The 14151-nt window shown below is 37.6% G+C and overlaps 1 protein-coding gene and 1 non-coding gene across 2 annotated transcripts in view; both read left to right on the top strand.

The window, feature by feature from the left end:
• LOC134664578 (intermembrane lipid transfer protein Vps13) overlaps nt 1-14151 on the top strand; it is a 111529-nt gene that overhangs the window by 38567 nt on the left and 58811 nt on the right. Inside the window, exons 19-31 of the mRNA XM_063521290.1 lie at nt 1328-1465; nt 2151-2256; nt 3098-3330; nt 4044-4199; nt 5118-5357; nt 5874-6089; nt 7252-7521; nt 9233-9399; nt 10143-10273; nt 10380-10558; nt 11840-12001; nt 12947-13166; nt 13379-13525. Of these exons, the coding sequence (XP_063377360.1) occupies nt 1328-1465; nt 2151-2256; nt 3098-3330; nt 4044-4199; nt 5118-5357; nt 5874-6089; nt 7252-7521; nt 9233-9399; nt 10143-10273; nt 10380-10558; nt 11840-12001; nt 12947-13166; nt 13379-13525 (2365 nt within the window). The remainder of the gene's footprint in view (nt 1-1327; nt 1466-2150; nt 2257-3097; nt 3331-4043; nt 4200-5117; nt 5358-5873; nt 6090-7251; nt 7522-9232; nt 9400-10142; nt 10274-10379; nt 10559-11839; nt 12002-12946; nt 13167-13378; nt 13526-14151) is intronic.
• LOC134664864 (U1 spliceosomal RNA) lies at nt 7725-7886 on the top strand. Its single transcript, XR_010098308.1, has one exon. It is a non-coding gene; the product is annotated as a U1 spliceosomal RNA (small nuclear RNA).

The raw sequence follows: 14151 nt of genomic DNA on the forward strand, positions 1-14151 counted from the left end.
ATACATTTTTCGATCTTTCCATTCCAAAACCGCCATACAAAGTCTATGAAAAAATGGTAACGGAATGGGAAAAAACCCTGGGACACTTTTTTTGTCCTATTAGGATAGAAAGAGCTCGTGATTCTGAGTAGAAATAACATAAAAAATCCCAATTTTGAAAAATAGTGTTGGGGACAGCTTTAAATAAAATGGCCCACTTGTACTTGTATTTTTAATAACTGAATTGTCAAATATTACTGCTTGTCAAACTACACTCTGTATCTTTAGGTATTTAAATAAATTAAAAGTAAACAAAATCTACCCCCAAATGGCTCTTTAAGCCAGTTGAGGGCAGATGATCAAATAATGTACGTTAAAGTCAGGTCGTCCAGCGACAGATCCAGGCGGATTTGTATTTGGTTGGTTAACCAATAAATGTTAATAACTTCCCGAAAATGTACAAAATATTTGCTTACCTTTATTTGAATACCTAAAGATACAGACTATAGTTACCGCATACATACACTGGTAGATAATGCTTTTTGGCATTAAGTCCACCTTTTGTACGATAAGTTTTCTTTTGTGGAATAATCGCCATCCACTTCAGCTGTGAAAACTACGCTTACAGTACTTTGTTTGTACTGCTTTTGTTGCTCATTTTGATCGAAAGCTGAATAACTTATAACTGTAATTTTTCATACGTCATAGCAATTACTTTTTGACGACCAGTCTGGCCTAAAGGGTAGTGAAGCAGAAGGGTAGTGGACTATGAAGCCGATGGTCCCGGGTTCGAATCCTGGTAAGGGCATTTATTTGTATGATGATACAGATATTTGTTCCCGAGTCGTGGTTGTTTTCTATGTACATATGTAAGTATTTATATATTATATATATCGTTGTCCGAGTACCCACAACACAAGCCTTCTTGAGCTTACCGTGGGGCTTAGGGCAATTTGTGTAAAAATGTCCTGTAATATTTATTTATTTATTATTTATTTAATTACTACTATATTTGAATTAAACAATAAATTTAGCGACAGTGACTGTTTGGCTAAAGTAAATAAAAATAACCGGACAAGCGCGAGTTGGACTCGCCCACCGAGGGTTCCGTACTTTTAGTATTTGTTGTTATATCGGCATCAGAAAGACATCATCTGTGAAAATTTCAACTGTACGGTTCATGAGATACAGCCTGGTGACAGACAGACGGACGGACAGCGGAGTCTTAGTAATTTTTTACCCGTTTTTACCCTTTGAGTACGGAACCCTAAAAATAAAAATACATCAAAAACAGTCTAGTGTCACTACCTATTTATTGTAAAATATTTACGAAATACATATATTGCAGGTCGATAAAAAATGCCCGGAATTCAGAAGCCACTACGGATCAGTGGAGCAACTAATCGAGTTGGATTTCGCCACTTTGAGAGTCCTACTCCATCTCGAAGGCCTACAAGAGATACTTGTGATCGTCAACGAATATCAGGTACAGTACAGTTATAAAATTTAAGGTGTAATAACTTTTCATTACACTATTCGCAAACTAAGCTCACGATTGGGGCCGTAAAACTTCTCATTCACTCTGGAGTGGTGGTAACAAGAGTGAGAGAGACAGTGACATGACCTAGGTCAACAGTTTGGTGTGCGATTACTGTAAGAACGGTAGCTGGCATTCTTCACCTGAGTGAGCTCCGTCCGACCGCTCGTAATGGCACGTTGTTACAATTTGAACCTAAAAGCTTAGACCTGAAGGTCTTTTTCGAATTGACCAGCCAAGACCTACTAACTAACTCAGCTGCGGTCATGGTCGGCCTTCTAGAGCAGCCTTAACTTGCAATTTAATTTAAAACAAATTAATAATATAAATGATTATTTGTTCAACTAATGAAAAAAAAATATAGCCGGTCAAACAAATTTGCCAGTTGAAAAGGCGCGAAATTCCAATTTTCTACGGGCAGATTACCGGTCGCGCCTACATTTTTTAAATTTGCAGCTTTTTCCACTAACGGAAATGACTTGACAGACTGTAGTCTGTAGTATAAAATACATAGAACATTATCCTAATTCTAAAGATAAACGATTCGGGCATTTTAGAAAACCTTGGTTTAATTGTAATTTGTGCTCTATGCCGTTGGTAAAAGAGTTTATTTTTAATTAAAGTTTATTTGTAGACGCGGTTACAAAATCTTCAAAGCACCGTTGACCGGGTCGCTAACGCCGGACCATTGGAGACTATTGTCGAAGACGAGGAACTTCTGTCTGCAGTAAAATCGAAAGGTAAACTCTCATAGTCTGTCTAGGCCTCTGTATTTTATCTCACATTTTGCTTAATGAGAGATTGAGACGCAATGATATTGGACCAAGATATTGGACAGATCGAATACCACCCTCAGACAAAATACAAATCGTGGTTTGCTCGGAGTACTGACGCATATTTCAGACCAAAAAGAATAGATAGTATAGAGGGGTCCTGTCAAAGTAAATTTTGTAGTCACGGTACATTTACTGCCATCTATCGACACACGATTAAAACTTAAAATAAAATTGAAAATGTATAAATGAATTAAAATATGTTTACGGATATATGATTATTAATTTTTATTATTCCACAATGACCCATGTTCTTTCACTGATACGTGTTAAAATTGTTAAATATCAAACGATGTCGCCAACGCCATCTAAACGACAATAGACCAAAGGTATATGGCGCCATCTATTCGACAGTGACTTTTGCTTGACATCCGAGGCACGTTTTTTTCTTAGACTTTATTTATCTTATACGGAGTTATATATATCTCTGTTTCAGACGAAGCATAGTTTATATAGAGCCACTCATAGATGGCGCTAGTAGTATCTTAATAATTCTAACTTCTTTTATTTTTTCGTTAAATGTCCAAGGTTGTGGGCATTTTTAAGCTAATTGTTGCGATTAACATATTATCTAGTGACATAAAACAAGGTATCTAAAACAAATAATTGAATTCTTCATTGTTCTTCCCTTACCGTAAATTTTTCATTTTCATTTCATTAAATCAATTATTTAATATTGAAAACTTTCACATTGAGAACTTTTACTCTTCATAACCGATATTTTTAAAAAGAACTTAAACTTTTTCAGCCAGTATCACAAAACAGACGCGTAAAAAGCAAGTGGAGACCATACAATTGAAAGTGAACGTTAAGATCGGGGCAGTAGAGATTGAATTCGCAACGGACCGACGTCGCCTGAGCTTAGTTCAGCTGCAGAAGGCGGCTGCTGGTCTAATTTTGAAGAGCTCGTATACGCAAGTGGATTGCGCTATTGCTGATATCAATGTGCAGGATTTGAATCCTGCCACAATACATAAAGATGTAAGTACATGTTTTTCTGTTATTTCTTAGTAAGCTTTTTAAATAACCGTACACATTGAATTCACATACAAGCAAAAATAATAACATTACATCAACAATTTTATAAAATACAACTAACTGCAACTACCACTTCAATAGTAGTTTATGTGACTGCTACATAATGAGAGGCATTAAAATACGAGTGTGGGTTTAAGAAACGAACGTTAGTGAGTTTCTTAATAGGATCACACGAGTGTTTTAATGCCTAATTATGTACAGTTACATACACTACTTTATCTAAACACATACTTAAAACTAACTAAAAGATAAACCTGTACGTCAAATGGCGGTGAATGAAAACTTTTTTCACGCATGTCACACATCCGTAGTTTTTTTAAATTCCTAGACAAAAGAATGAAGTCCCTATTCTCATGTCACTCGAGATCATATGTCGTGCGGTTTATATTTAAAAAACATATTAAATTGACGTTTCATATCGATAACTGTTTTAATTTGACTGATGTTCCAAATTTAAACTCATAACCTACATAGATCTATAACGTTATGAAAAAAGTACAAAATTTTCCTACTACCACAGATAAGAAAGTTCTCATAGTAAAATTGGTTGTAATAAAGCTTGTCATTTCCTACGGTGTCTGAACGCATTATAGAGCACTAATGACATGTGTGTAGATAAACTAATGTAACTAACGTATTACAATGACTTATTCCAGATACTAAAAGTCCTCGGCGGGGACGTGATGAACGCCCAAGTGGTGATGTACAACTTGGAGCAAGGCAATAACGTCAGCGACGTCAACATGAGCGTCGACGCGCAGATCAACTGCCTCAGGATAGTGTTCCTCAACTGGTTCGTCAATTCTATGCTGGTAGGTTCACTGTATACCGGGTGTGGCCTGTAATACGAGCAAAAAATTAAACTGTAGGCTGTAAATAAATGTATTTTCTTTCTTTCTTTCTTTACTCCTCGTACTCACCAACCGTTCTTCAGCAACTTTTAAAAATAACTTGTGGTTTGATTTTTAATACACTTTAAACTTTATTCTAAGACGCAATGTATTGCGAATTTTGTTATGCTTAAGGCGTGACAAGTAACGTCAATCACAATGATATGACGTGGCGATAGCGCCCATTGAAGATAACATTTATATTGTATGAAAAATAGGGAGTCTAAACACTTCATAATTTTTAAAAGTTGTTGAACAAAAGTGTCACCGTATGAGGAGTACAATCTATGTTTTAATTATTTGCTCGTGTTACAGGCCACACCCGGTATATTCATGGTCATTCTTATAGCCTCTTGGGGTGGTATTCCACCTGTCCAATGTCATTGCGTCTCACTCTCTCATTAAGCAAAATGTGAGACGCAATACACATTGGACAAATATATTTATTGGACAGACTCCCTTTACATGTTGCAATTATTTTGCGACTGTCATGTCATGGCTTGTAAATGAAGATATCTACGCGTAACTCTAGATTCTGCTACTAGATGTCGCTAGTAGTTCTAAGTTGTCCGAATGAAGATTCGAATGTTTGTTTTTATTCATAAAATTAAATGACAATGCCGTTACAAATCCAAATACTTCTTCCATGATAACGATTTTTAACAGCTCTATGTGTATTATTTGACAATACGTATTTCAATGCATTTATGTAACAAAATTGCAGTTTGTTAACAGTTTAGTCCGTAAAACGAAACTAGATGGCGCTAGTAGTACTTGCTCACTTGCTGTTCATTCATCATTTGATTCATAAAAATTTAGTATTTATTTTCTATCTTTCAGGAATTCTTAAACAATTTCCAAACAGCGCAACAAGCGATCATAGAGGCGTCATCACAAGCCGTCGAGTCGGCCCGCGCCAACGTACAGAACGCCTACGAAAACTCCACCAAACTATCGTTGAAAATTCGTCTGGCGGCCCCTATTATAGTGGTGCCTGAGAACTCGAAAAGTAAAAAGGCGTTGCTGATTGATTTGGGTCGGATGACGTTGCAAAATAAGTTCGTTGATTTGGAAGTTCAGGTAAGATGGTCATGTAGATCTTTATACTCGTTACAAACGTCCCGGCTTTTCGCCGCGGCTTATGGAAATCTGGGGTCCGCTTGGCAACTAACCCCAGGAATTGGCGAAGACACTAGATTATACGAAAGCGACTGCTCTGATCTTCCAACCCAGAAGGGAAAGTAGTCCTTATTGGGATTAGTAGTTTCCTCACGATGTTTTCCTTCACCGAAAAGCGAAGTTGGTAAATATCAAATGACAAATATGTACGCACGGGTGCTAAGCTACCTAATAGTTTTGCTGACACACACACACATAATAGATTAGTTTGAGCAAAAAAAGTCGTATCGTATTTTATGGCGTTTAAAATGTATGTATTTTTTTTTTGCTATATTAAATTGCCATTATATAAAACTGTCCGCTCTCTAGATGGCGTTACATAGGTACATATACGACTCATAAGATTGGGATTGACCCTAACTTTTGGAACCCCTACCAACTTAATTTGTCTGGTTCCACAATTTCTTTATATTCCAGAACGTCAGCAACAAAGTGACTGTAGACGAACTAACGCTGGAATTAGAAGATGTCCGTCTTTCCTGCGTCAGGCTAGTGGACGATATGACGGCGGTGAAAGACGAGAGGAAGCTGTTGAAACCCACCAGTTTGAAGCTCTTCGTGAAGAGGAGCCTATCGACCTGGTACGAGCCTCTGCCAGACTTGGACTTATCAGGGAGACTGAAGACTATTTCGGTAAGTTTATTTTTTTCGCATTGGTCTTAAGTCTAGTCATTTGCAGAAGTGCCGCACTCTTATGGACGCTGTTTAAACCGTCATCTTATTGATCTTACAGGCCAGTGATGATACATCATAGACTAGGAATCCTCTAGACCGAGTTTAGAGCAATTATTTTATGCAACCGATGATGCCAAAAATGCGGGGGTGCGCGGGACGAGGTGAGCGAAGTCCCGTGCCGTGATTGGTCCGTTCAAAGACACGGACGTCACACAAAGACTCTTTCGACTCGAACATGGAGTAAAATTACCGTATGCGTGGCAGAGGCGGTAGCGCGACTATGCTCAGTCTGGAGGATGTTTTGTCTGTGTGATACATTGATTGAGTAAGATACGTGAAATCTAATAGAGTAGAGTAGAGAGCGTATATTCGTGACAAAAAATAAATAAAAGAAAACAACAAGTAACACAGCAACATAATGGTCACGAAATGGTCCCGACTGAGCAGGTGCTAGCCTGGCTAGGCTAGCGCTGGTCTTCCGTCGGGGCCATGATCTTTTACAGCACTATAGTTCGTTTTTTTAGCATTAGAAAGAAATTGGAAGAAGGTAAGCGATTTTGGCATGTCTTTTAATTGAAAAACGCTTATTAAAAATCAGTAACTATCATTTTTGAAAGTAGAAGAATATAAATGATCGTATTAGATTCATAATTGTTACATATTTGCCGTAACTTGTTTTTAAAATTTGTTTTTCAATTAAAAGACACATCAAGATTTTACCTTATTTCTAATGCTAAAAAAAACGAACCATAGGTTATAAAAAGAACACATTTCGTGCTTCGAATTTGACAGGTAAATGAGATGGCGCTGTACAGCTCCATACATTATGTGGTAACTCTCATCGTCATAAGTTGACGTTTGACAATTCAGTGACTGCAAAACATATAGCGCAGTACAGCGCCATCTGGTTTGGATGTCAAACTAAGCGGAACTTTTTTTTCTTAAATTTTACCTCTATTACAAAATTATCTTTGCGTTTATAAAACCAAAGCAAAGGAGGTCAAAATAGATGACATAATTTATGAACAGCCCCTATGTTATCAGAGAGATGATAACCGTAAAATTAAGTTTTTCAAGTTTTCAATATACTTAATAGTAAATTAGAACATTATTTTTTCAGATCAAAGTTGGCCACAGCGACTACAGGAGTATCATGAAAATTCTCAACCAGAACCTTCAAGAGGGCCAGAAGACGGAGATCAAGTCTCACGCCAGTGTCCCAAAGGCGACGACTAAAACTGTGAGGAGTACTAGCAAGCAGGACGCGCGGAAAACCACAACAGCTTCTATTGAAGCGGTGAAAGATGTGGATGTCAAGAAACCGAGGACAACCATCAAGTTTGCCTTTACCATGGATAGTTTTGTCATTGATTTGGTGAACACTGCCTCTGTAAGTATATAATGTATTGCTCAAGTTACATTTATGTAAACTTTGCGGTTGATATTATAACACCCATCATTGTACTGTACATACAAAAGTTAGTTCCAACATTTGCCGCTAGATGTCGCTGTGCCCTCCGCGTCGGAATCGTACATCGCGGTGTTAAGATTTTTCCACGAATAAGGACCCTCTCACAATAACGTTGTGAAATCATACTTACCTGGCATAGGGGATACCGTGATCAAGAAGGCGGTTCCCCCAGGGCGAGACTCTTCCATTGCACTGCGGTTGGGTTGACCCTTGCGATTATCCCTAATGTGGATAACTCGGATGCGTAATTTTTGGTAGTGGGGACTGCGTACGCGCCGTCCCCCCCCCATATTTACATTAAAAAATTTCAATTAATTATCATTAGCGATGTGACGAGTCCACTTTTTTTCGATTCGAATCGATTCGGCCTCTGATCCGAGTTGAAATTCGAACTGACTCGACTCGACGGTTTGCGTGGTTCGCAACAAGGTCACGGGCCGCGGAGCCGCAAACGAGTTAAGCGGCAGTTGTTGTAAACAGAACCTTCAAGGCACCGAATTAAGGTTTCTTTTTCAATATAAAATAAAATTGTTTCTTAATTTTAATTTAATTGTGATAATACCAAATGTACCTAATAATAATTTATAGTACCTACTTATAGAATAAGAAAATGACATGTAATTTTTTTATATTTTTATCAATAAATGATCTATCTATCTATCTAATAGCCATACTAGCAGTGAACTCGACTCGGGATGGCGAATCAAGCGGCAGTTGTTGTAAAAAGAACCTTCGGGCTACGGAATTAAGGTTTATTTTTGAATGGTCATAGTACCAGTCAACTCGGATTGAAACGGCGAATCAAGCGGCAGTTGTTGTAATAAGAACCTTCGGGCTATCGAATTAAGGTTTATTTTTGAATGGCCTTAGCGTAGCGTCGACTCGGCTCGGAGAGTTGGTGAATTGGCGATTCATTCGCCGAGTCAGCGGATCGGATACCACGTTACCAGTCAGTTTAGTGGCAGAGTTGATTCGGATTGCCAATAGTCTTGATTCGAATCAACTCATCTGTAGGTTGATTCGGGTTATTCGAATCAGATAACTCGACTCGCCCATCGCTAACTCGGATGCGTAATTTTTGGTAGTGGGGACTGCGTACGCGCTGTCCCCCCCCCCCCCATATTTACATTAAAAATTTTCAATTAAACATCATGGATGAAAAGAGAAGGTTGAAGATGTTTACACTGTAAACTAAGTTCTAACTGATTTGAATAACTGCAGGAACTATAGTTCGTTTTTTTAGCATTAGAAATAAGGTAAACAATCTTGATGCGTCTTTTAATTAAAAAACACATTTTAAAAATAAGTTACGGCAAATATGTAACAATTATGAATCTATTACGATCATTTATATTCTTGTGCTTTCATAAGTAAGAGTTACTGATTTTTAAAAAGCGTTTTTCATTAAAAAAACATGTTAAGATCGCTTACCTTCTTTGAAGTTCTTTCTAATGCTAAAAAAACGAACTATATGTGTAATGTTTTCCACTTTGAGAGATAAACATTGAAAAACGTTCCGTTCCTTTTTTAATGGCATCAATTGGCGGCTTTTAGTACGATAGTGAAAATAATCAAGTAGGGACCTCACTTTAAAAGCATTTGACTTATGCGTTGACCATATAACTTTCAGAATTCCGCACCAGGAACTGTAAGAGACATCGAACTAGCGCGCCTGTGCCTAGCACTATTCTCCGTAAAAGGCCGCATGTTCTCTGATAACTCAATCAATACATCGCTACTTCTAGTGGACTGCACTTTAGACGATACCAGGCCAGATCGTGGCGAGAAGTTAACCAGGTATATAATTTGTCAACATTTGTGACGTTCTCGATCAAAAAGGTACCACTTTGTCGCTTACCATAAAGGCGAAATTTTGCTTGTATCTTTACACACGAATCACCTGTCAGAGCGTCCTTATGGCAAGCGACAATATGGTACCATTTGATTTTGAACGTCACATTTTAAACTCAATAAGGTCGTAAATGTGTATTTCAAACATTTTAATGTACTTTATACATTTGTAGTTGGTTAATGTTCGTTCTGACAATGATATGAGCTAACAATACCGTATTTAAAATTTACCGATCCTTTTTATGAATCTAACATATGAAGGAAGGTCGTATACCTCGAGGAATTTTGTACATTGACCCGCCTGTTCCTATCTCTATTGCACGCGCTGTCCCGCTCACACAGTGTCATTGACAGTCGGTATCATAGGCGAGACAGCAATATAATGATGCGCGTGCGATAAAAATAGGAACAGGCGGGTTAGTGTAAGAGATTCCTCGTGCTAAGTGTCCTTTCTTAAGGGTGGTATTCCACCAATCCAATTTCTTTGTTCAATGTATATTGCCTCTCACATTTTACTTGATGAGAGAGTGAGACGCATTGACATTGGACAGAGGGAATACCACCCTTAGAATTTTTACAGGTAACATTCGGACACCCTAAATTGCCAATGCCAACTACATATTATTATATTTAGTACTCATATAAATGTTCTTGGTTTTTAAAATCATTTCCATTTATTATGCCTTCAGGTACTTAGAGCGTCGCCGGGAATCTGGTGATATGATGTCTGTTGATACAAAGGAACCCTTAATGGTAGCCCCAGACAAGATACGAAGTATGATCGACATCACATACACTATGAAAAATCAGGACACATACAGTAAGTTACATTTTTTAAGTAAGCAAAAAAATTGCGAATTAATTTTAGCTGTTTTCCAAAATTCCAGCTAACATTTTATTACATACGTTTTTTTTTTTCATTTCAGTCGACATAAGGGTGTTTAGTTTCAATCTCATCCTGGCCATGGACTTCCTGAACAAAATAGCGGATTTCATGAAATCAGGATTAGAGGAGGAGGCTCCTGACGCCTCCTTGAAGGAAACCCCCGAAAACAAGTCCCCGCTCGTCGTGAACAAGCCAGACAAGCCGCCAGAGGTGCACCAGGTTGGTACCGTAGTAAAATAACATCCTAACCCCCTTATTCATAAACGTTTACTAAAGTTGACAAGCCGATAATAATCGTTTGTCCCTTTCCATCATACTAACACGTCGGAAAGGGACAAACTATTATTATCGGCTTGTCAACTTTAGTAAACGTTTATGAATAAGGGGGTAAGTCCCTGCGTACAATTTTTTGTACAGATTCCAAAATTTATTTTGAATTTGAATTGTGTAATGGGTTGCAATTTCAAAAACAAAACAATTGCTTCTGGGTCTCAGGAGGTTAAATAACCTTTTGTCAAAAATTTCATTTTTAGTACAACTACAAGCTTTTGTCGCTAGTCACTAACTATACTTTTCTTTCAACGAGCAATGAATAGGTACATATCGTGGCAATTCTAACAAACTCAAACAATAGTTAATTAAATAAGTTTCCTTTTTCGGACTGTCAAAACGATAACCCACTTATATGGAGCCTAGGCTATCTAGAGTTACGCGTGTTCGTTCACTGAAAAGATCGCTCCAAACTAGTACAATGTACACAAATGTACTAATTCGGTCTTTTATTACAGTAGTACACCGAGACAAACTGATCATAATTACACATCGGAAACTCGTGGCATTTAGGTACCACTAAAAATATTAGTTTAATTAATTCCTTTTAGTGGTTTCTTTTTCTCGACTCGTATAGGAATTAGTGTTGTTTATTAATTTTTAACTTTGTTTAATATTATTAACTAATTAACCCAAATAATAATTAAGAATAAATCTTTTAAGCGCTACCTAAATGCCACGAGTTACCGATGTGTAATCATAATAATGTTACGGAATGGTGTGCGGACGTTTTGTAAAGTAGTACAATTAAAAATGTGTTATCCGCGCAGTTGCAACGGAGTGAAGGCTATGTGCTGTCTCGCTCATATTCACCGAGAGCCGTTTGATCGAAGTCTCCTTATTCATAAAACTTAGCTAATCTCTGTTAACCTTTTGAACGCCACAGACGGCAATTGACGTCAACGCAAAGTCGTGACAACGACGCCAAAGACGGCATTTGACGTCGATCGTTTTTTGATGAAAGTCTACTAAAAACCCACTTTAAGGTTGGCATTATTTATTCACAAAACTAAATTTTACCGCTGTGGCGTCAGTGGCACGGCAAATGGATGCGCCGTTTGGCGTTCAAAACGTTAAAGATGACGGTTATTGACGAACGTTGATCAGCGGTGATTTTATAACGTTTATAAATGAAGCCATAGGTAGTCACTTTGTTATTTCTCCTTCCAGGCAGTAGCGGTGAAAAAGAAACCAACCTCAACCACGACACAACCAGCGGAGCCGCATCCGCAAAAGCTGTCCATGATGACGGTCAACATAAAGATAGAGCAACCCGATATCATCCTGGTGGAGTCGCTCGAGCAGAGAACGTGCGATGCCTTGGTGCTAAATGTGAGTAGCTTTAACACTTTACCTCATATTATAGCACTTGTTAGGTAATGAATACAAATAAAAATACAAATAATTTATTGAGAAAAGTATAGTACAGTGGTTGTTCTTAAAGACTAAGAATTTACATAGAGACACGTGGTTTACAAATGCCTGAACTAGGATTCCCTGTGTTTCAGGCAGCGAAGGATAATATTAAATTTATTTATTTTTAATTATGAACTATATTTATTACACAAAATAACTGTAATTACCTTAACAAAGAAGTAGGTTCTTAAGTATTAAGAATCACAGAACAAAACAGTATTAGGTAATCATTTTACGACTATTAGTAGGTTCTCTCTTCTCTGTATCATCGTACTTCATTTTTTGAAGGGCGCGTCGTAGAGGTTATTACAACAAGCATAGCTTAGTGGGTATAAGTTTAGTATTGCATTTAGCCTGTTGTACAAAAATGGGCCTTAAAAGACAAACAATCTAGATGAAAAAATGTGTTTTCTTTGTACTGTTTGGATACATATAATATCCTTGCGCCTTTTATTTCTATATTCAGAGTTGAAAGGAGTTCTGGCGTGCTGCTTTAGTGTTGTATGTGAATGATAATTCGACTGACTTAAGTTTATGTTTTTTCCTCGCAAGAGTGTTGAAAAATGTCGTATGAAACGCGTGTGAATTTATTGGGAATTTATATAGTTATCGGCCTTATTGTGCGCTCGCTTACAGCTCGCGCGCACAATATCTCCTCGTGTGTAATGACAAAAGTAGCACACTTGTATCTTCCGATGTGTTGGAAGCCGGTGTTGCTCAAAGCTCGTATCCTAATGTACCTACTATAACCGAAGTGTATACAGTCAAAACTATTTACATATTAAAAACTTTATTCTCACATACTCTACCAGTGTTAATTCTCTACTTATTCAAGATATTTTATGAGCATATCATTTACAGATGGAAGCCCGTTTTAAACTGCGCAAGAACGAAGAGCGTATGGTCGCCGACGGCGGCATATCCGGCCTGCAAATGGTGATCCGCACTCTCGGCAAGGCTGAGAAGAGCCACCGTTATCTGCTCGAGCCGGCTAACTTGTCGTTCGCGTTGTCTCAGCCGCCTAACTGCGGCATGCATGTCGACGTCGCTATATCAAATATTAAGATCACCGTGTCGCCCGGTAAGTGAATATATACTTGTTACACTCTAAACTCTGTTCGGGTTGTAAAGGCCCCGTGCATGAACTATAGAGATGCCTCAGCGTTACCTTATTGGTCTGTCCTCTTAGTAGGTACTCTTAAATATTTTCGTAAATACCATATTTTTTAAGTTTAGTTACTCATTTAAATTTTGTAGGTTATGTATTTAATTTTTTTTAAAATATATTTACAGATATCATAGCACTATTAAACCGCGTGATGGCAACCATGACCAGCTCAGAGGAAGACGACACGCAGCAGGCTGATAGGATCATTATGTACTCTCAGCTGTGGGACATTGCGCCCTTCAAACCGAATACATATTGGTTCTTGAAAACTGGTAAGTTCTAGCTTATTTATATAGCATACGTAACAATTTATGTTTTACAAGAAATATCATTTATCCATACCATTGCTCGCACGATGCGTGTGGTTTTGGTTTTTTCACGCATCCTTTTATTTTTGCGTAAGGGTGGTATTCCACCTGTCCAATTTCTTAATGTCATTGAGTCTGACTCTCTCATTAAGCCAAATGAGAGTGAGATGTAATGACATTGGACCAAGATATTGGACAGATATATAGACCCTAAGGCACATTGTTGTAACTTCGAAATAAAAATAAAAATTGGGTCATATTTGGTATTATACGAGCCCCGATGCAAATTATTTCGTCTAGTTCACAACATTTTTTTTTATTCTAATAAATTTTACACATGAACATAAAATGACCCAGTAATGGGAACCATAATAATAATGTTTAATCTAGTTTATTTGGATCGTATAATAAAATACACGAGTCTTTTATTGCTGAAAAAAAAGTACTTTTCAAAAGCTTTGTCCAAAATCATATTGTCCTCTCCTACGCACTGCTGCATGCATGGGCTCGAAACAAAATGTACATTGGCAGAGCCATGTTGTTTTCCCTAGTAGTAGCCCTTTTTCATCTGTTGTTTTCCTACTCGTCAA

Source organism: Cydia fagiglandana, chromosome 5 (assembly GCF_963556715.1).
Source record: "Cydia fagiglandana chromosome 5, ilCydFagi1.1, whole genome shotgun sequence".
Lineage (NCBI taxonomy): Eukaryota > Metazoa > Arthropoda > Insecta > Lepidoptera > Tortricidae > Cydia > Cydia fagiglandana.